Below are 24107 nucleotides of genomic sequence, written 5' to 3' on the forward strand. Positions count from 1 at the left end.
ATGCTAATTTTTTGAGGACTAGTACAGTACTTTTCATTCATTCATTGTGCAATTTTTTATCAACAGCACCCTCTGTTGATTAAAACAATCACTACAGCCCATTGCAAACAAACACACCAAAAAAAACACGTTACACTTTCATTTTTTAAAATATTATTTTAATACTTTTCTTAAAAAAAAAAAAACATGTCCATAGTCTTAAGATGAATCTATTTGACCTCAATGCCTCACTTGTCAACATAGCAACAAGGTTGTTCTGGAAAAAACTGATTCAAAAAAAAAAAAAGGGAAGAACAACAAAATAAAAGTCCAAAAAAGAAGCAAATGTGAAAAGGAAGTGGGCTCAACTAATGGAAACGTTAAAAACACAACTGATGTGTGAGCCAGTGTACAGAAAGCCATGTCACCATGGCAACACTTCAGAAAAATAAATCTAAAAGAGGGGAGCGACTGCTTCAAAAGCCTTCGACGTGTATAGTGACGGAAAACGATACCTTCCGGAAGGAAGCGGGTGTTAAAGATTAAAAGTGCAGAGAAGACGTGAGCAAAAATTCCCATTTAAAAAAAGGGGAGGGGCATTAAATAAAGCAATAAAAACATCCTCTCCTATCAAGTGAATGGACTTTCCGAATTCATAGTTTTGGCATAGAATGGGACCGAGACAGAAAAAAATCCTCAACGGCATCATAAAAAAGTTTTTTTTTTTTTTTTTTTTAATCTTTACAGTAAATTCTACAAAATAAAAAGCAAGAGAGCTCCAAAGATCGTCGCCAGCCCGCGCGCGCAAACCAAATTCCTCCCGTGTTCTCTTCCGTTGACTTGTCCTTGTATAGAATATATATTCGTGTATCTATTTATATATAATATGTATAATTTTGCAGGGTGTGACCATAGACAATACAGGCCGGAGCGCTAAGGCAGAGAGGACACACTCTTTTTAATCACATCGTCGGGTCTCGATTCAACTGAACTCGTGCAAAGGATGGGGGGATGGGGGTTACGCCATCGAGTGAGGGACGCGCGGGGGTCGCTGTGTCCTGAGAAAACAAGCCAAAGTCCGAGACCAGCAACAAGTTAAAATAGTAGGGAACGACGAAAATCTGTGCACATTATCCAATCCATTGTCTCATTTCTTGGGAATAAATCATCATCCCCTCCTTGACTACAACCTTTTAAAGGCGTTTTTTTTTAAATCTTAAATCCATATTGCAAGCCGACAACTATAAACATCACGTCAGACACCAAAACGCATCTGCGCTCCGAGGGGGGAGGGAAAGACGCTGTGAGAAAGGGGACAGGTACTATGCAGTCCATATATGGATGTTTTTGTGAGGTGTGTATGATAACTCACCATGTCTGTCTGTGTGTGCATGTGTTTTATGTATAGGGGTATGTAGGTCCTTTTCACACAGCCATCGTCGCCGTCGCGACTCAAAAGAGATTCTCTTCAAATATGGCCATCAGATCACTCTGGAAGTTAATGTCAATAGTGTCGGCCATCTGGAAAGAAGAGGACAAAGAAATTAGGAGGGTGATAGATACAGTGGGGCAAATAAGTATTTAGTCAACCACTAATTGTGCAAGTTCTCCCACATGAAAATATTAGCGAGGCCTCTAATTGTCAACATGGTTAATCGTAGAGCTGGGCACCTAACGATTCGATTACGATTCAGAGGCTCCAATTCGATTATAAAACGATTATTGATGCACCCCCCTCCTTTTTTTTTTCTCTCTTTTTTTTTAATGTTTTGTACATTAGTTCCAAAATTGTTCAAAAATACTCTCAGGCTAAAACACACTACTATTTCAGTATCAAGTTAACATATAGCAGTAAACAAATATACAAAAATAACAGTAAATAAAAAACTCCAGTCCCCATTCTGTATCAGCAGCTTTAAACTACATTCAATTAATTTAATGTTGTGAATCAACCATTAAATTTGTTAAAATTGCTCCCGTTATTCCATAATTTTCCTTTTGTCTACTTTCAACATGTGGAAGTTTTAAAACTATTGTAAAGATAGATTCAATTCAATATTTTACCGATTTAGGAGTATTTTAGATAAAAAGTTAATTAGGTTTGCTTGGAAGGTTCGCTACAACAGCCTTGCAGGGAAGTGTACTGCTTTAAGATGGCGGCCGTTTATAACTCCCGCATCTAGCTTTTTGTAGATGTGCTGCTAACACTACCAAATCTATAATGCATCTAGTCCTATATAAATGATATCCACCGTAACATTATACGGATGTACTTTTCTAGCAGCTTTTCGGCAGCAGTCAGGTATGTTGTTGTGTTTTTTAATCTCGTTGCATGAGTTGAGCTAGAGCCGTGAGTTGAGCATTGGCATTACCCGAGGGGCCGGGTAATGGGAAGCATGATGTTTAGCTACTCTCGCTCCGTTCCGTCCCGAAGACCGCGCGGCGCGCTGAGTGTTGTGTACTTCCGCTTTACTTCGCATATTTTAATAATCGGAATTTGGATGTTTGTGAATCGTTCTCGAATCTTCCACGGCCGAATCGCGAATAATCTAAGAATCGGATATTTTGTACACCTCTAGTTATTCGTCAACCATGAGAGACAGAATGTGGAAAAAAAAAAACCTCAGAAAATCACATTGTTTGATTTTTAAAGAATTTATTTGCAAATCATGGTGGAAAATAAGTATTTGGTCAATACCAAAAGTTCATCTCAATACTTTGTTATGTACCCCAGTGGCGGTCCTGGCTACTTTCGTGCCCTGGGCGAACCACCCCATACCAGGACTGGTTGCTATGGGAACGTACGCAGCGGCATACCGCATACCCAAGTAACCTTGCTAAAAGGAGTATTAAAATTGCTAATAAAATCGTTTAGGATTATTTTAGATGCATATGTTAAATTTTTCTTATAGAGTATTGAACGAGGAATATGATAGACCCATTAATGGACTTTCTTGGAAAAAAAAAATCACCATTTCTTTAAGTAGTCACATGAATAATGAGGTGGCCTGTGAAAAGCAGCACAGGATACGGGACATCGCTGCCCCTCCTTACTTGTCCTCTGAGAGTGATTGAGACTCGTTCTGTTCACTCACTCTGCAGTTGCGAGCAGCTGATCCCCCTCCCGTCTTCCCCTGCCTTTTCCTCTGACACACACGACTCTCAGCAGCAGTTGACATGATTGTAATGGGCGCCCTAGCGCCCACTCTACTAACTTGACGTGGAAATGAGCGGTATTAGTCTAGAAAACTAGAGGATTTTTTTTTTTTTTTTTCTCGAGGGCGCTTGTGCGCCCCCTAATAGACTGCGCCCTGGGCGGTCGCCCACATTGCCCATAGCAAAAACCACCTGTGATGTACCCTTTGTTGGCAATAGCGGAGGCCAAACATTTTCTGTAACTCTTCACAAGCTTTTCACACACTGTTGCTGGTATTTTGGCCCATTCCTCCATGCAGATCTCCTCTAGAGCAGTGATGTTTTGGGGCTGTCGTTGGGCAACACGGACTTTGAACTCCCTCCACAAATTTTCAATGGGGTTGAGATCTGGAGACTGGCTAGGCCACTCCAGGACCTTGAAATGCTTCTTACGAAGCCACTCTTTTGTTGCCCTGGCTGTGTGTTTGGGATCATTGTCATGCTGAAAGACCCAGCCACGCCTCATCTTCAATGCCCTTGCTGATGGAAGGAGATTTTCACTCAAAATCTCTAAATATTACATTCATTCTTTCCTTGATACAGACCAGTCGTCCTGGTCCCTTTGCAGGAAAACAGCCTCAAAGCATGATGTTTCCACCCCCATGCTTCACAGTGGGTATGGTGTTCTTCGGATGCAATTCAGTATTCTATCTCCTCCAAACACGAGAACCTGTGTTTCTTAAGTATGCTCAAACTGTAAGCTCTTTTAAATCAGGGCTAAAAACGCTTTTGTTTAGCACTGCATATCCATAACAGTCTATATATTTCAATCTACTTGCGCTTATCTCCATTGCTGATTTCAATTATTATTATTATTAGTAGTTTTTGTTTTATTTTTATTTATTTTTATTCTATTTGTGATTAAATGCAATTTTTATGTATAATTTTATTTCCGATTTTGATTATCTTGGTTTTTGTTGGAAGGAGATTTTCACTCAAAATCTCTCGATATAAGGCCCCATTCATTCTTTCCTTTACACAGATCAGTCATCCTGGTCCCTTTGCAGAAAAACAGCCCCAAAGCATGATGTTTCCACCTCCATGCTTCACAGTGGGTATGGTGTTCTTCGGATGCAATTCAGTATTCTTTCTCCTCCAAACACGAGAACCTGTGTTTCTACCAGAAAGTTCTATTTTTGTTTCATCTGACCATAACACATTCTCCCAGTCCTCTTCTGGATCATCCAAATGCTCTCAGCGAACCGCAGATGGGCCTGGACGTGTACATTCTTCAGCAGAGGGACACGTCTGGCAGTGCAGGATTTGAGTCCCTGGCGGCGCATTGTGTTACTGATAATAACCTTTGTTACTGTGGTCCCAGCTCTCTGTAGGTCATTCACTAGGTCCCCCCGTGGGTTCTGGGATTTTTGCTCCCCGTTCTTGTTATCATTTTGACGCCACGGGGTGAGGAGGGAGTCGAAAGTCCGTGTTGCCCAACGACAGCCCCAAAGCATCACTGCTCTAGAGGAGATCTGCATGGGGGAAAGGGTCAAAATACCAGCAACAGTGTGTGAAAAGCTTGTGAAGAGTTACAGAAAACGTTTGGCCTCCGTTATTGCCTACAAAGGGTACATAACAAAGTATTGAGAAGAACTTTTGGTCTTGACCAAATACTTATTTTCCACCATGATTTGCAAATAAATTCTTTATAAATTGATGATGATTTTCTGTTTTTTTTTCCACATTCTGTCTCTCATGGTTGAGGTTTACCAATGTTGACAATTATAGGCCGCTCTAATATTTTCAAGTGGGAGAACTTGCAAAATGCATTTTTTTTAGTTATAAATATATTTTTGCATTCAAACACATTTTTGGGGATTGAAAATATATATTTTTATTGAACCATCTTTTTTTTTGATTGAATAATAAAGACACAAATCTACCTCCATTTAACAGTAGGTAACTTTTCTTTTTGGACAATTTTAGCGACGCCGGTGGACAAAAGCGGTAGTGTTTTGCTTAGAGTGGAACCTTAAATTTTTTTACATTCGGCTTAATCTTTGAATTACCAGGGGTTTAATTAGTCGGAGTTGATTTCAGCAAATTCCGTGCAGTTTGTTACTTATCTAATAATTTCAGGGCTCTGGAGTAGCTAAGCAAACGTGGCTAACATACCGCCTCCCTCCTGCGCCTTTCTTGCTCGCGGCGTCGCGCCATCTCCCTCTGCTGGTCGAGGGCGTTTTGCGCGGCCGAGGAAGTCGGGGACGGCGCCGGAGGCGGGACGGCCGGAGGCTGCGGGGAGTGAGTAGGCGGGGTGGAAGCGGGTGGCGTGGTCGCCAGGGGCGAGGGCTGCTGCTGCTGTTGTTGTTCCTGGCGTCGGCGCGTGTCTTCGTGGGGGCGACGATTGTGGTCCACGGTGTCGTCGTCGTCGCGGCTGCAAGACAAACAACACTTGAGCTACAAAGAGCGATGGTTACGAATTTTGAAAAAGGGATTACATCAAAAATGTTTCAGCTTTTTGGCATCAATTAAGTGACTTATTTGTTGGCTGATATATTTAAAATACCGTATTTTTCGGACTATAAGTCGCACCTGAGTATAAGTCGCACCAGCCATAAAATGCCCAACGAAGAGGAAAAAAACATAAATCGCACCGGAGTATAAGTCAATTTTGGGGGGAAATTTACTTGAGAAAATCCAACACATAGAACAGATATGTCATCTTGAAAGGCAATTTAAAATAAAAATACAATAGAGAACAACATGCTGAATAAGTGTACAGTATGATAATGTTACATGACGCATGAACAACGAAATGCGAACGTGGCTAGTATGTTAACGTAACTAAGCTATTAAGTGTTATTCAGATAATTATAGCATAAAGAACATGCTAACAATTTTACCAAACCATCAGTGTCACTCCAAACACCAAAATAACATGTGAAATGATATAATGGTGTGTTAATAAGTCAACACACCATAATAATAATAATAATAAGTCGCACCCCCAGCCAAACTATGGAAAAAAAAAACGACTTATAGTCTGAAAAATACGGTAATTGTAATTTATATATGTCATTAAAAATTTTGTGAAAAAAATGAAAACCTTGTTCAAATTGGCTAGCTCAGATGAAGGACAAAAATATATGTATGATTAAAATTAAAATGTTTGACATTTTTGTTTGTTACTATTGAATTATAATAATATGTACACATTATTGTATTTAAATAAACATTTCATCTAAAATATTTTTAAATTGGGTTACACATTTTAACTTATTAAATTGGTTGATTACAATATTTAAATATATAAAATAAAATTACAATTCATTGTTTTTATTCACTTTTTTTTTTTTTAAATAGGACAATTTATTTGTATATTATATAATAGAGCCCAACAAAAAAATAGGACATTAAAATATTTAATCTGAAGTATTACTTAAATGTGATTTTTTGTGTGTGTTTGAATTAATTCTGTTTCATGTTAACAGATTAAATGATTATGAAATTTAACAAACATTTGTGAAAAACATGTTTTCAATTAATTTTTCTATTTCTAAACAATGTATATTCATTATATTACATACAATTAAAAAAGTGTTCATACCAATTAATTTCATAACCATTACAATAGAATTTACTACACATAACTTTCTAAAAATGTGTTCCAAATCAAATGAATGAAAATGAGGCGCGCTGACATACCGCAACTTCTCCTGCTCCCTCCTGGCCTGCTGCGCCTGAGCTTTCAGCTGCCTCTCGCGTTCCTCTTTCTCCCTGGCCGCCCGCCGGAACTGCTCGAAACTGTCGCTGGACGAGCGAACGGCCGACGCCGGCGTAGACTGAGATCTCTGAGCCAAACTAGCCCAGGAGCCCATGTTCTTTAACTTGACGTCCTGCAAAGAAAAAGGAGGAAAAATTGAATATTTAGCTTAATGGGCTGTGTCATTTTGGTCTTAAAAATGCTTGCACGGGTTAAACATTGAGGTCATGCACTTCCCACTTTATAGGAGACTCATTTAACTCATTGGCTGACACTGATGGCGCTAGACGTCAGTCCAATCCATTTTGACTGTTGGGGTGGCTGACCCCACTGAAAGTGCAAAGCGATTATTTTAAAATTAGCTAACGATATCACCACTATGTTCATAGGTAGCATAGGCGTGTACAGTAATAATGTATTTTTTGTTGTTCTTCTCTTCTGTCTGCTTCCCCCCCCCCCAAATACCCCTTCCTGCTTGCTGCTTTCTCCGAATACACAAAACACAATGAACAACCACAATGGGACTATATCAAACTCCCATGTGATACATTAAAACTGTTCAGACCAAAAGGACACTCAAGATTCCTATAGACCCTACCCACGTGACGTCACAACTCCTTCCTCCTGACTGGTGCCGCCCAATTGTCCGTCAACACATCATGTTTACCTGTTACGGCTACGTACATTCCTTCTATTTACGACGTGTTTTTCTGCTCGTTAACATTAATAATCAAAATGGTGAAGGCGTGTGTGGCGGTCGGTTGCAATAACAGAGAAGACAGACGGAGAAGACGGAGAGACTTGAAGTTCTACCGGATTCCGAGAGACCCGGAGAGAAGAGAGCGAGATGGGCTGCTGCAATTCGACGAGAAAACTGGGCTCCAAACGATTACCACAGATTATGTAGTAGTCATTTTATATCTGGTAAGATGCATTTAATATATATTTAGAGGGTTTTGGGCTGACAACCACAATTAAGATCATTGCTAGGCTAATCGCCGACAACATACACGTATGTATGTAGTGAGAGTGCTATCGCTAAACCATATAAACATTAAAAGCCCTAACTCCATTGACAAACGACATGAAATACATTAGACTTGACAGTAGATGTTAGCAATAACAAAAGATTTTGAATTGAAAATTTCGTAACTCACCTTTCCAAGCACAAGATAGATTCCTGCCGAATTTTCGTGGACGAGGACCTGTTTCACCCAACCAGCAACGAAGTATTTATAAGCCTCCAAGCTCTTAAAGTTTTTCAAACTTTCGTGAGAATAGGCTGATTTTGTGTGGACAAGATAGTTGCACATATCAGGGTAGCTGGCAGATGTCAGGCAAATACGGCGGAGACAGCGGGTCGAAAAACATCGATTTAGGCATCAAATATGGATCTGGCGAATGGATAAACTGAAGCTTTTCCACATAACGCCTTTTATGCAACGCATCAAGTGAGTTTACGGCATCCGAAAGCACCGGGTCTTCCATGAAATGCATTATAAATTGCTCGATCAATTGAGACCATTGATAATAGACACACAAAATGACGGACAAGGGGGCGGAACCATACAGCGAGCACGTGATTTTGTGACGTCGGTGGGTAGGGTCTATTCTGCGTGTATAAGCAGCTGAACAGGACAGGTTAAAAATATAGATATCTTAATCCGCCACCCACCCAATTTGACACCGGCAAATGGCATTTGTTTATAGATAAGCCACACTAGACTATAATCCAAAGCTGTCTTCACTGTACTATAGGATATTTACACCAAAAGATATTAACCGGTAACATTTTATTTGGCATCATACGACTGTCATAAGACCAAATAAACCACCATGAAGCTTTGCAGCCAATTGGTTCATTGCTTCAAGAAGCTTCATTTGGCCATCACTTCTCCCTTGGGGAAGACGGGCAACCTCTGCTGCCACCTGCTGTTCACACTGTTGTTGTCCAACATGCCTCCTAGCATGCATTGCAGCGCTTCAGATGTAAATATCAAAATTCATGTTCTGTGCCAATTATTTCTTCAGTTACTGTTCCAGTTGTTTCATTAATTACTAGTTATGGTATTTGGTAACACTTTATTTGACCGTGGCGCCATAACAATGTCATGAGACAATCATCATCATGACATGAAACTGTCATGAGCATCAATGAATGCTTATAGCAGATGTTAATTTGTGTCAAATTTTCTCACTTTTGAATGGATGTAAAAGATCCAAGCTGGACATAAATGGAGTTAGTGACATAATTTGCCGGATGACACTTAATGACATCTGCCATAAGCATTCAGTAATGCCCATGATAGTGCCACGTCATAATTATGACGTTCTTTTGACAGTCTTATGACGCCACTGTCAAATAAAGTGTAACATATTAACCCAACTGAATCAACAAGTAAGCCGCAGTGGACAAGATTCAGATTCAGAATGATGGAAAAAGTAGCGGCTTATAGGCCGAAAATTACGGTATATATTTTTTTATTTGATTGATATGTAATTCAATTTAGATATTTATTTTGGTATTTATTTCCACATTTCATTTTGTATTTTTAATTTTTGAATCTTATTTCCCATTTTTGTATTCATACATTTATTTTTATTTTTACTTTGATTTATGAAATGATTTCCATATGTATTTTAATCTTTAAATATGATCCCTTATTTTTCTATTTTCAGTCATTTTTATTTTCACTTTGATTTATTTATTAATTTTTAATTTTAGCAGCTTTGGTCCTCCACAGTCATAAAGTAGGTGGCTCCCTCTAGTGATAACCTGGGGAAATTGCAGTAGTAACATATTTTTCAGGAATTTGATGAAAACTCATGTTAGTGGCCTTTTTAAACCTACCGGCGTCCTCTTGGATCCCATGGACGTTTTGGACTCTTGTTTGACTTTGGTGTCCTGCTGAGGGCAGGCTTGCACCAGGGAGTCCGAGAGGCGCGAACTGGGACGAGAACCATCCGATGATTTCCCATCTAATCCTGGAGAATGCAGGGCGAAAAAAAAAAAAAAGCAGCAAAAACGATGTAAAAAGACTGGAGTTGTCCGACAAAGACTTTATAAACAATAACTGATAACCTGATATTTTCCAACTCCGAAAATCCAATACCGCTATCAAACCAATACGATATGTGCGGTGGTGGACTTAACATATTACGGATAATTATGCTGTGACGCCCCACTGGATGCTTTAATTATGATAATGCTCACATGACAAATCCCAAGCATCTTTGGAGACATCTAATGGTCAGTAAGCATACCTGCTCTTCTAAGCTGTAACCAGCCCTTGCACAAAGGCAGAAGGCTTCCACATTCACTTTGAAGGCAACACGCATATAGGCCCAAAACCGATAATGAAAAACTGATGTCGATATTATCCGGTTATCATTTTAAAATGCTTTTATCGGCCAATAACATTGGCTATCGCACAACTTTAATTCTATTATGTGTTATTATAAGCCAAGGCAAAGTCTTGAAATTCAGTTTTAACAAACCAAACAAATATAGACTGCAATTCGGTGCAATAGCATAATGCCGGATGGTTTTCCCACATATAGACCATCCGATGTAACCACTGCACTTTAAAATGTATTACTCAATGCAGTTAAAATGTGGTTAAAATATGTATACTTTTTATATATTCTTATACAGCTGTGTTTTAGCCTGACCGGGGGTGGGGGTGGGGGGGGGACCGCCAGGTTTATAAATCACTGTGGAAAACCCCTGCATTGGTTGCTTTGATGTTGCCGTCATATTCGGATAATTTTTCATTAAATAATTAGAAATACATATGTCATAGCATATGGTTATGCCTGCTTTATGACTAAACTTTTCCGATAATGACTTTTCAACAGATAACACGATATTGTCCACCTCCAAAAATCCGATACCGATATCAAACAGATACCGATATATGCGGTCAATCCCCCACTGGATGCTTTAATAATGATAATGCTCACATAACAAATCCCAGGGATCTCAGTTTGGTGACAGCTAATGCATTGAAACTTTGAATCGAAATTTAAAAAAAAAAAATTCCAACGGTTCCGGGCGTGTTAGTCCCGGATCCCATCCCATCGATGCTCAACCCTATTGACAACTCTTTTTGAGTGTCATAATCATTGCCGATTCTCAGGGGTACAAATACTCATGAATCCCAGTAAATTACAAATAAAGTATTTTAAAAAATCATCTAATGTGATTTCTGGATTTCTTTTAGATTATGTCTCTGATTGGAAAATGGAAATGCATCTATGATTGAAATTTGAGACGTCTATTTTCTGAGTGAACTTGCAAAATCACAAAGGGTGCCAATATTTCTGCTCCTCAATGTATTTGCCCAAAACTGATAATGAAAAACCGATGTTGATATTATCCCAATTCGTTTTAAAATGCTTTTATTGGGCGATAAAAACGGCCACCCGATAATTTTGGATGCCTCAAAAAAAACCAAACAGGTATTCTTTACACCATGAGTTAAGACTACAGGATAAAATCTGCACTTACTGTGCTTGGTGTCATGTTTTTGTGTGTCAAGGCGCATGGCAGGGCTGAATGGGGAAGGGCTCAGCACTGGCGAGTGTGACTGTTTCTCCTCCTTTATCAAGTTCGACCTCTGATCCTACACGAAAGTTTAAGGGTATTATGCGAAAGTAGGTTAGGCAGTGAACCAAAACCAATGACTGACGTTTTTCTTGATCTGTGTTGGAGATTGCTGTCCTGTCGCCTGGAACTGAGGCAGCAGGGGGCAGTGCATCATTAGGGGAGACGGACTGTCACGCAGGCAACCTGGTGAAGCAACAGCTGTTGATGATGGTCAAACATGACGAAATAACCTTACAAATAGAAGTCTTACCGGTGGAAAATGGCTCAGCAGACTTGATTCGTGGTGAGGGCTGTTGCTGCATTTGCTGATGTTGTTGCATCTGCTGGAGCTTCTGCTGTAGACTCGCCCCTTTCTGTTGCTGCACCGCTGTGGCGAGCGCGTGCGGGTATTGTTTCTGTGTGTGACCATGTGAGCCGTGCCTGTGCATTGGCACGGTGGCGGGCGTCAAGGCCGCTTGCATCGAGGGCACTAGCTGAGCGGCGCCTTGCGCGGGCGAGTGCAGCGAAGGAACCTGCCCGGAGGGCCTCGGTTGAAGCGACTGTAGGAAGCTTTGCACCTGGCTGAGGGGCGGCGTTTCGCCGCTGGTGGGCGTCGGCTCGTCGTCGTCCTCCAGCAGGGCCTGGGGAGGCTGGGCAGAGAGGGTGCCCAAGATGCCATGCGATGGCGGCGAAGGGACGCGGGGGCGTGGAGGGGGTTGGGGTAGCGGGAGAGAGCTCTGAAGCTGAGGCTGCGGCGTGGGCAGGGATAGGAGCGAGGAAGGGGGCGGTTGAGTGTTTTTGGGTGGAAGTGGAGCTGCGTGGCTGCTGGGGCGTGATGGCTGCTGGGGAAGTGCACTGTGGATGGCTGGAAACAGAAAAGAGTTGAATGATAATTAACTCGTTGGCTGGTATTGACAATGTTTTGGAAATTTAAATAACGAAATTGTCAATTGGAAACCAAAGTTGTATTTGAATATTTTACCGAAACTTCAATGACAATTACAGTTCTCACACATGTTGACAATGTTTTGGAAATTTAAATAACGAAATTGTCAATTGGAAACCAAAGTTGTATTTGAATATTTTACCGAAACTTCAATGACAATTACAGTTCTCACACATAAGTGTGGTAAATCTGGTAAAAGGCAATGTGACGAAAATAACACGCACTTTTTTCCCCCAAAATCAACTTGTAAAATCATGGTGCGGATTATAAACGGGTACATGGATGGATGGAGACAGATATATACGTATGTATATATAAACCGATTTTTTTTTTTATTGACACGGTCACGTTGTGTTGAAGAAACGTATGCGGCGATCCGTTGCCGATCATTACGGTACGTGACGTCACCATTTTGTTTCGGCAATACTTCACTCTGATCGGCCGATTGATTTCGTCTGTGTTAAATTCAGCTTTTTTCACTCTTCATAAAGCAGAGAATTTAGTTTCTTGAACCCATTTAGTTAACGTTTATTGCAGCTCTGCAACTTGGACCATAACAAACGTAACAACAGACTTCCTGTGTGTGTCCGTCAACTATATCTGTCCCTCGGGAAACTCAAACCCAAATAACAATAGTTCCTATTATTACTGTCGTGTCGACAGCGATGAGCGCTCTCGGATTTCCGACTTACGTTCTCACGTTCATTTTACCATATCAATCCATGGAAGAAACATTTATTCATCATGATTAAACGAGCAAGTTATACAGCAGCCTTTAAAAGAAAACTCACATCTGTTTTGTTTTCTCCTAGATTCTGGTAAGTTGGAGAAGTTGTCAAATCATATGATTACCGTAAATATTGTCAGTTTATGGTAATGTTTTGAACTACCAATATGCTATGCTTGTGCTGTGTTTCACCATTCAGTAAAATGAAATTTCTGTATCTGTACACGAGCTCTGTTTTCTTGTATTCTTCTATTTATTGGTGCTAAAATTAGGGTGCGCGTTATAAACGGGTACAATAATTTGGGGTGCGCATGATACACGGGTGCGCCTTATATTCGGGAAATTACGGTATACTTTGAGGGGAAAACGTCTTATATGTATCTCTTTCCAATGCTAAATCTGGATAAATACACTGAGCACACACACAAAAAAAAAATTTTTTAAGGGGGGGGGGGGCAATTTTTTTGGGACTGGGTATCGGCAGATTCTCAAAATCAGGTGACTCCGACTCGGGTGCAAAAATATGCGATCGGGAAGTTTGGCAAGCAATGCAAACATATTTGAATGCACATTGCAATATACTTTTGCCACATTGGATCCTATTGTAATACCATAATACTAGAGGCGTGTGAAATTTCCGATTCATAGATTATTCATGATTCGGCCGTGGAAGATTCGAGAACGATTCATAAACATCCAAATTCCGATTATTGAATGATACCAGGTAAAGCGGAAATAAAACACAGTCAGCGCTAGAGGTGTGCAAAATTTCCGATTCTTAGATTATTCGCGATTCGGCCGTGGAAGATTCGAGAACGATTCACAAACATCCAAATTCCGATTATTGAAATATGCCAAGTAAAGCGGAAGTACAACACACTCAGCGCGCCGCGCGGTCTTCGGGGCGCAACGAGGAAGAACGCAGCTAGAGTAGCTAAACATCATGCTTCTCATCACCCGGCCCCTCGGGAAATGCCAATGCTCAACTCACGGCTCTAGCTCAACTCATGCCACGAGATAAAAAAACACAACAACATACCTGACTGCTGCCGAAAAGCTGCTACAAAGTACGTCATCCACATAATGTAATGGTAGATATCATTTATATAGGACTAGATGCACCATTGATTCGGTAGCGTGAGCAGCACATCTACAAAAAGCTAGATGCGGCCGTTAGTAAACGGCCGCCATCTTAAAGCAGTACACTTCCCTGCAAGGCTGTTGTAGCGAACCTTCCAAGCAAACCTAATTAACTTTTTATCTAAAATACTCCTAAATCGGTAAAATATTGACTTGAATCTATCTTAAAAATAGTTTTAAAACTTTCACATGTCAAAAGTAGACAATAGGGAAATTATGGAATAACGGGAGCAATTTTACCAACTTTAACAGTTGATTCACAACATTAAATTAATTGAATGTAGTCTAAAGCTGCTGTTACAGAATGGGGACTAAGAGTTTTTTATTTACTGTTATTTTTGTATATTTGTTTAAAGCTATATGTTAACTTGATGCTGAAATAGTAGTTTGGTTTAGCCTGATAGGATTTTTGAACAATTTTGGAACTAATGTACAAAACATTTAATTTAAAAAAAAAAAAAAAAAGGAGGGGGGTGCATCAATAAACGTTTTATAATCGAATCGGAGCTTCTGAATCGTAATCGAATCGTTAGGTGCCCAAAGATTCCCAGCTCTAGTCAGCGCGGTCTTTGGGACGCCGTGGTCTTCGGAACGCAATGAGGAACGGACCGAGAGTAAATATCTTCTTCAACTCATGCCACTAGATGAAAAAAAAAAAACCAACAAAAAACAATCATATCTGGCTGGGGCCGACAGCCGCTACAAACAGCGACCGGTTGCTAGTATCTACAAACATACGGCTACATATGGCTATGGTAGATATCACATATTGTAGAACTAGATGTAAACGACAGACGACGACAGCGTTGGAACATATACAAAGAACTAGATGTGAAATGACAGACTTGCCGCCATCTTAAAGCAGTTGACTTCTTTAGAAGGCTCTGTTGTAGTGAACCCAATTAACTTTTTATCTATAATACTTCTAAATCGGCAAAATCTTGACTCAAATCTATCTTTAAATGATGAAACAGTTTTAAAACTTTCACATGTCGAAAGTAGACAGATGGGAAATTATGGAATAACGGGAACAATTTTAACAACTTTAACGGTTGATTCACAACATCAAATTAATTCAATGTAGTTTAAAGCTTTTGATACAGAATGGGGACTTGAGTATTTTATTTACTGTTTTTAACTGTTAACTTGATACTAAAATAGTTTGGTTTAGCCTGAGAGGATTTTTGAACAATTTTGGAACTAATGTACAAAAAATTAAAAGTGTGGTGGGGTGCATCAATAATCGATTTATAATCGAAACGGAGCCTCTGAATCGTAATCGAATCGTTAGGTGCTCAAAGATTCCCAGCTCTACATAATACCCAACCCTTCCTTCAAGTCCAACCTACAACATAATACACTGTGGATGCATTACATATTCTGGGCTGGCAGTGAATGAGTTAAATGGTACTGACCTGGCGTGGGTATGATGGGATGTTGGTTCAGAAAGGGGTGCGTCTCTGTGGGTGTGGGGCCGACGGGCGCGTTAACATTGAGTAGACTGGACACGAGGGGGGGACAAGCGGCGCTGATGACTGGGCTGGGTTCGGTGCTGGGTTGGTTTAGGTGAGTGTTCATATAGTGGGACAACGGGTCAAATCCGGTGCTCAACAGTTGGGATGATTCTAGAGCGGGGACAGGGATGGGAACAGGGTTTGGGACAGAAACTGGGATAGACACAGGGACGTTTGGGGGCGTGATAAAAGGGAGTTTGGATAGGGCCGGTTGAGGGTGTGGCGCAACAGGGCCGGCGACACTAGTGACGGGCTGTTGTGTCCTCTTTGTGTCCTTGTTGGACAGCGTCTTCTGCTGCTTGGGAACCAGCCCTGCTGGAAAAAAAATAACCATTGGAAGCTTCTAAATAAACAAAAAATGCTGATGTTTGCACAGTATTTGAGTACCATTGTCAGAATCTTCACTATCAGAGGAGTCACTGGTGCCCGATGACGAAGACCCTGTCTTCAACTTTGTCACGTTCGTCATTTCCAGGGGTTTTTCTACAATGCCAACACAGATTGTCAAACAGGTACACGTAGTCTCTTTTGTAACCAGGACAAAGGGTCAAATGCTGTACGGTTCCAACCACCAGATGTTCAATTTTGAAAAACCCCACCTGAAGACTTCTTTTTCCTCTTGAGACAACTGGACACATATTTCTCTAGCTCACGGAGCGTGGAGGCCTTTAGCGTCTCGAAGTCAATCTCGATCTCATCCGGGTTGGAGTTCTTCATTGAGGGCTCGCGGGTCTGGATGATGTGCACCACACGGCCTAGCTTGTCGCCGGGCAACTTGTTGATGTCGAGGCTTAACTGCCGCTTTTCTTCGTACGACATGGGCTTGCCCCCGATACCTACAGCGCTCCCAAACATTTCTGGTGAGGAAAAGGAGCGGGTTCACATGTAAGCCTTTATATGGTACTCATTCAACTTATTGAGTGCTAGACATCCATTTTGAGTAGGAGGGGCGAATGAACGAACAGCATGTTATTGGGGGCCATCACCACAGTGTTTATTTTCTTGATTCAATTCTATAACTGTAATCGTCATTTTCATTTCACTACCAATTTTATTCTTTTTTTTTTTTTTTTTTTTTTTTACTAATTTTTAAGTCAATGCCAATTCCAATGACCAAAATACTTAGCATTTTCAATAGAACGAGAAAAAGTTACCCAAAAATCAATTGGAACTAACTCGCAAGAGTTCAGAGACCATCCCTCAGAGCACAGCATCTCCATGCAACTACCGTAATTTCCGGACTACAAGCCGCTACTTTTTCCCCTCATTTTGGGTCCTGCGGCGTGTGCAATGATGCTGCCAATTTGTGTATTTTTCTGACGGCCGCCAGGGGCGCTCGAGCATGGAATGTGGGAGTGAGACACGTGGAATATATGTGTGGAGGAAGACGCTAGTTTGCGCTATTACCGGTAGTTTAACTTTGTGCGTTGTGCATCCGCCTTTGTGCACGAGTAGAATTGGCATACCTGCATCATGGAAAATGCTCGAAGAAATTAAATTGGCCATCCGAGTTGTATGGGAAGCTTTGATGACAAGTGGTGAGAGATCATTTGCCAAGACTTGCCGCATGCAAAGAGCAGCTTTTGAACAGGTTTGCTGGGGGAGCCTGGCAGCGTGAAGCGCTGTGAAAGAGTCCGCAATCACCAACGGGCTTCGAAGGGGCCATTCTGCTGCGTGACGAGGACAGCACGGGCTAGGAGTGAATTTGCCTCATTATGGGAGACATTGAAGGCGACAGCGAAGGAGAGACTGAGTTATGGAGATACCATACTGAGTAGGTGCGTGGCGAAGTGCATCTGAGCGTCTTCATATCCGACACTGAGGGTGAAGACTTCCATGGTTTGAATGCACAGGAGGAAGATGAAGATTGCTAACAAAGACTTTTACGTTTTTATTAACCAGCACAATTAGTGCTGCACCGCCATGCTAATGCTATGTAACTTCCGTGCCGCTGCTATATAACTGCCGTGTTTGCCAGCGCTGTTTGGAACGAAAAGTTAAGGTGTGTTATTAAAATTTTGAAAACTATATATTTCTTTGTCAATGTCTTTTTACTAAGTGGGCACACGCGGCTTATAGGCAGGAGAGGCTTATGTATGTACAAAATGGTTTTTCCTTTAAAAATGTACTGGGTGAGGCTTGTAATCAGGGGCGCCCAATAGTCCAGAAATTACGGTAGTTATATTTACAATAATTCATAAAAATAATAGTTATTCAATAATTATTCAAAATCTATAAATACATACAAAATATATAAATACAGGCTGATTCAAAAAGAATGTGCCAAAATCATCACGCATTTATTCATTTTAAAATCATTGAAATAGACTGAATTAGCAGATAAAGTTTGATAAAGGAATTATCCTTGTTCAACTGTGTGTCAAAGACAACGGTTTATCAAAGACTTAAAAGATCGAAAAACAGTTGCAATCAACACGCAATCAACACAGTGGACGAGGACATCCTGAAGCGCGTTTGGGAGGAATTTTCTTATTGGCTTGATGTTGTCCATGCCGCTGGGGGTGGTCACATTGAGCACTTGTAAAGCGTGAAATAAAAACTTCAAGTTATACACAATACTTGTATCCAGGTAGTTATTTATCTTTTTAAATATACTGCAATGGTTTTGGCACATTCTTTTTGAATCCCCCTGTATAATAATAACAGACCCGCATATACTAGACATGTGCGGAGTACGGTTTCAAGGTATACTGTGGTATAAAAACATAACTGTTTCAAAACCGCAAATATGTATTAATTATTTTTTATGTCCCAAAAATGCAGGAAGAATTCCCTCGCTTGCAGCTGCAAGGCTCAACCCTCCCTGACCGGTTGCTGCTCAGCGTCAGCTGTGCTACACGATGGCTGGAGGAAGTGAAACTCCTCAAAATTTCCCCCACATCGAGGAAAACTAAATCGCTGGTATTGAAGTACTTCAGCTACAGAAAAGTTACAGACAGCCGCGGCTTAGGCGAGGAGGGCCAACCGACATGTAAAAAATGTTGCGAAGGGTGGCTGCCGAGTAGGCAATACCTCCAATATGATTTCGTATTTATACAAAATTGTAGGTTAGTAAACACTGTCATGAACGTTTCCCACCAGCTACGAGATTCAACTCCAGCGTGTTTAGTGTGTCTAGCGGTGGTAAAACCTGTTTTTTTCTCTCTAGCAACTGTCAGTGTTGAGAAAGAGTGTGTGTATAATGTAAACATGATACGAGTCATATACACGTGCTTTTTATGGAAAATAATTCTGATGGTAATAATGTTCAGCTGTCGTTGTGCGTTTAGGCTCACCTAAAGGACTGCATTTGTTTTATTTAGAATTTTTAGGGCTGTCAAAATTATCGCGTTAACGGGCGGTAATGAATTTTTTAAATCACGTTAAAATATTTGACGCAATTAACGCACATGCCCCGCTCAAACAGATTAAAATGACAGCAAAGTGCAATGTCCACTTGTTACTTGTGTTTTTTGGAGTTTTGTCGCCCTCTGCTGGCGCTTGGGTGCGACTGATTTTATGAGCTTAAGCACCCATGAGCATTGTGTAATTATTGATATCAACAATGGCGGGCTACTAGTTTATTTTTTGATTGAAAATTTTACAAATTTTATTAAAACGAAAACATTAAGAGGGGTTTTAATACAAAATTTCTATAACTTGTATTAAACATTTATCTTTTAAGAACTACAAGTCTTTCTATCCATGGATCGCTTTAACAGAATGTTAATAATATTAATGCCATCTTGTTGATTTATTGTTATAATAAACAAATACAGTACTTATGCACCGCATGTTGAATGTATATATCCATCTTGTGTCTTATTTTTCCATTCCAACAATAATTCACAGAAAAATATGGCATATTTTAGAGACTGTTCGAATTGCGATTAATTTACGATTAATTAATTTTTAAGCTGTAATTAACTTGATTAAAAATTTTAATCGTTTGACAGCCCTAATTTTTTTATTTCAACTTAAAACTATGCTCATGTTCCAATTTGGTAATATTTTTTGAAAAATAAAAATCCTGTTGAATGGAAAATAGTTTTTTTAAACCAAGAGATCTCAAAGTAAAATATTTTAAAATTTCAATACCGTGATACCATGAAACAGTGGTATTTTGGCTTAAGGTTATCATACAGTCAAAATCTCATACCGGCACATGCCTGCGCGGCATCCACATATGTGGACATGACATTTTGGGTCATGTAGGCCACACATGTACGTATACCCAATGTTAATACAGTACATGTATGTATACCAAATGTTAATACATGTCATGACCCAAAATGTGATGTCCAAGGTATGTGGATGCCAGGTCGCTAGTCCAGCGGTACCTTACTCGTTCCCAATTTTGCAGGTTTTGCAAAAGATAAAAAAGTTTGTTTTCCCCCAAAAATTATGTGCATCCTGCATGATAATTATTAATAACCAAAATGCATACCCATGTCATCTTCTGCTTCGAGGGAGGCTGAAGGGACAAGAGGGGTGGGCCCAGGTTGAGGGGGTGCAACAGGATGACTGTTTTTGATGCCTTCTTTCTTACTGCAATTCATAAACACATACACCGATCAGATAATACATCATTTACCTTTGAACTGTGTGAACAAGAACGTCATAAAGGAATACGTCACATTATGTCATGGCAAGGCTGGGTAATGTCTATAAATGGCAGATGACCGAATGACTTCTGAATGGAATCGAGTGGGTAATTTGTATTCATTAATAACAATTGAAAAAGTCTGATTTATTTAAACTAGGAGGACTGGCTGTCAATGTGATCATTCACAGCTAGCTTCTCCCAGTCAAAATGGATTGGACGTCGAAGTTCGTCAAAGGCAGTCAATGCGTTAATTGTTCCGACTTCCAAATGTTTAAAAAATTTACACGACACAGGCTCTTTCAATTTCGCCCCCAAATTTTATAGTAGTGTCAACAAACAGCTGTTCAACAGAAGTTGTATAGCAAAAGTCTGCTAGCTTAAATGCTATAAAATGCTAACTTTTGGTCTTAACAGGGAGCAGCTCGATTCAGCCATTTTAAATGAGTTTTCCAACACCACTCTAATTAAAAGAATACTGCAAGTAGCGAAATTTCATTCCAAGCTTTTTTGTAATCGAATTACTTGAGTTAATCGATTAATCGTTTCAGCACTAATAGGAAGTGACCAAATTCTATAGGCAGTGGCTCATGGGAGACCAAAGTCTTTTCAAAGTAGTAAAAACGACTGACCCAGGCTTTTTCCTTTCCTTCTTAGCAATGAGAGCATCTTTGCTAATTTTGCTCTTCTTGGAAATTTGAAGCATGGCAGGCTCAGTGGGTTCTTCGGCCACCATTTTCTTCTTGTGCTTTTCCTTCTTCTTCTCCTTCTTTTCCCTCTCTTTCTTCTTGGGCTTGCTGATCTGAGGCTGAGAGAGCGCGGCCAGTTGCTCGTGGACAGCTTTGAGCTGCAGAAGATGACAAGACACGGTTACCTCTCCATCCAAAAAGCAAGGAAAGTTAAAAAAGCACTAACTTGTTCCTGTAAAACAGCCAGTCGCTGCTGCCTCTCTTGATCAGAGTCTCCTGCCGACGACTCGGATTCAGACATACTGGAACTGCTGTCTTCCGAGACGATGGGAGGAGGCGGCGGCGCTTGTCGAATGGACGGGGCGGGATGGAGGACTGAAGACGGCGTGGGAACCGGAATGGCCTCCTCTGGCTCATCGGGCATCTTGGCGAAACGCATCTCAAAGACATCCTGCCATGAGATTGACTCATGAGAGGGCAATAATCATAACAGGTATTAAATTGGTGTGTCAAGGATGTAATGCTTAACCTGGAGTTTCCGCGCCATGGCCACCACATCGTGACCCGGCGGATTGTACTTGTAACAGTTGGAGAACATCAATCGGACGTCTGCTGCGAACTCTTGGGGGTCTCTGTACTGTCGGTTGTCCAGCTTTTTCTAAAGGACGTAAACAGAAAGATATTTGAAATCGCAAGACGACATTGAATATAAATGGCATTATTGTTGAAAGTATATACCGTATTGGGCCGAATATAAGAACGTGTTTTTTGCATTGAAATAACACTGAAAAAGAGGGGGTCGTCTTATATTTGCGGTCTAGACATTATACCTGTTCGCGACGCTAGATGGCGCCAGATATCATTGAAGCAATGTTCTGTCATGACAGATCTCAGATACTCTCCCCATTCACGACGCTTGATGGCGCCAGATATCATTGAAGGAAGCAATGTTCTGTCATGACAGATCTCAGCTACTCTTTTTAGTTTAAAGGGTATGAAAACGCAAAGGGGGTGTGAGACATCAATGGAACCGTTATGTGCCAAGATAACAAATATTGATAAAGTTAACAAAAAAATCAATCACATTAATGAGCAATTATCGAAAATAGATCGAAAATGACGAACATTTTTCGAAAGTGTTCCGAAAGTTGCGTTTGTGTTTTATCAAAAAAATCGCTAAAATGGTTCAAACCTGTCATGCTATGTGGTTTACAAATAGCCATTTGTCGCAATGTAGTACCCATGAGTTCCCGAACGCGAGAAAAAGAGCTGGACTACGCAGACAATGAGTAAAGTTCGTCAGTGGTAAGAGGGCTAATTTTGCAGACCCAGCCTCCGGCACGGTTTTGTGTGGTGCGCATTTTACACCTGAAAGCTATACAAACTATGGGCAAATGAAATCAGGTTTTGCTAAGAAATTGCTGCTGAAAGCAGATGCGGTGTCCGGTGAAAGAGGACGATGACTGGCTCTGGTGAGACCACCTCATCATCCCAGGCAAAGCAAAGGTGGGAAATGGCCAGAGTGAGTACTCGTTTATAATAAAAAACATATCACGCATTGGATATAGGACTGGACACATGTATAAATTATCGTTCGTAAAATATATAGAACAAATCCTCTAATCCCATTCATATTTGTGTCGGTTGGCAGAGCGAAACCGATGATAGCATATTAAATGATAATTATTCTATACATTACTTTATTTTGCGGTCACGGTGTATCAGCTTCACAAAAAGAAATGCAAAACAAACCATTCGGTGATTCTGTTGCCGCCGGTGTTTCATCAGTGTGATTGCTCCCCTCAATAATCCTTTCATTGGGCTCAAATTGATAACCCAAAACACCAAAGAAAGGTTTATAACTCTCCTCGTCACCATTAGAAGAATGTTTGTTACGTCGGATTCGTCGCTGCAAATAGAAACAAAATTGTCCGCCATCATCGCCGCCATTCGGTACTAAGCACTGGGCCGGTTGTTTCCCTATAGTGACGTCACGCACACAATATGCTAGATTTCCGGCATCTCGGGGGCGGGTCCTTTTAGCTTGACAATCGACCTAATTTCTATCATTTTCTTGGTGTTGTGATGTAATTACACGAAGTGGCATGATATGAATTCAAAAGGCATGCGTTGATGGATAAAGGATGGAATATTAGCATTTCCCCAGGTGTTGTCATACCCTTTAACCAGTTTGCATTATTTTATTGCAATGTTTTTCCTTACTCAGATTTGTTTCAAGAGTACAGTTAGTTAGACTTCACTTTGATGGTTAATGCAGTTATTGCAATTTTGTTGTTTTATCACAATAGATTGGTTTATTTACATTTCAAAAACCAGAAGCCGTTCATTTACGAATGATTGCACTTTAGTTTACATATTTAAATGTTCAGATATCAAGATTTGAATGAGGCAAAATAACATGCTTTTTCTCAAATTTATTGTTATCATCATTTGTTTCGGCTGTACTGTAATTATTTTCTGTATAAAAATTAATTTGGTGTTCAAAAACTCTTTTTTCGAACTTGAGTCTCGAAAAAGAGGGCGTCGTGTTATAATCAGGGCCGTTTTATATTCGGGCCAATACGTTAAATACCGTATATACACACATATACTAGTAGGTCGCACCCCTAGTGTGGTTTAAAAAGTACTTTAGGTTCACCCTTGTACAGTGTATCACAAATGCCAGTAAACCCCTCACATTTCTGCAGATATTTAAGTATATCTTTAAATGGAACAACACTGACAAAATGGCACTTTGACACAATGAAAAGTAGTCTGTGTGCAGCTTATATAAGAAGAGATATTTTCCCCTCAAAATAACTCAAAATATAGCCATTAATATCTAAACCCCTGGCAACAAAAGTGAGTACACCCATTAGAAACTACGTACATCCCTAAATGTTTAAATTGAGTACTGCTTGTCATTTTCCCTCCAAAATGTCATGTGACTCATTACAGGAGTGCTGTCAGCATTGCTGCAGAGATTGAAGAGGTGGGGGGTCAGCCTGTTAGAGCTTCACTCT

General features: G+C 40.4%; 1 protein-coding gene across 5 annotated transcripts in view; it reads right to left on the reverse strand.

The window, feature by feature from the left end:
- Positions 1-260: 260 nt before the first annotated feature.
- LOC130920109 (bromodomain-containing protein 4-like) overlaps positions 261-24107 on the reverse strand; it is a 41554-nt gene continuing 17707 nt past the window's right edge. For 4 of the 5 annotated variants that reach the window (XM_057843018.1, XM_057843019.1, XM_057843017.1 and 1 more), the window contains 14 exons: positions 21614-21742; positions 21311-21535; positions 21028-21242; positions 20240-20340; positions 16392-16649; positions 16180-16275; positions 15694-16107; positions 11737-12330; positions 11569-11669; positions 11388-11502; positions 9729-9862; positions 6820-7010; positions 5290-5548; positions 261-1500 (listed from right to left, as the gene is read on the reverse strand). In XM_057843018.1, coding sequence (XP_057699001.1) covers positions 1432-1500; positions 5290-5548; positions 6820-7010; positions 9729-9862; positions 11388-11502; positions 11569-11669; positions 11737-12330; positions 15694-16107; positions 16180-16275; positions 16392-16649; positions 20240-20340; positions 21028-21242; positions 21311-21535; positions 21614-21742 — 2901 coding nt within the window. In that variant the 3' untranslated portion in view covers positions 261-1431. The remainder of the gene's footprint in view (positions 1501-5289; positions 5549-6819; positions 7011-9728; positions 9863-11387; positions 11503-11568; positions 11670-11736; positions 12331-15693; positions 16108-16179; positions 16276-16391; positions 16650-20239; positions 20341-21027; positions 21243-21310; positions 21536-21613; positions 21743-24107) is intronic. The other variant, XM_057843016.1, reaches the window with a different exon arrangement.

Source organism: Corythoichthys intestinalis, chromosome 8 (assembly GCF_030265065.1).
Source record: "Corythoichthys intestinalis isolate RoL2023-P3 chromosome 8, ASM3026506v1, whole genome shotgun sequence".
NCBI lineage: Eukaryota > Metazoa > Chordata > Actinopteri > Syngnathiformes > Syngnathidae > Corythoichthys > Corythoichthys intestinalis.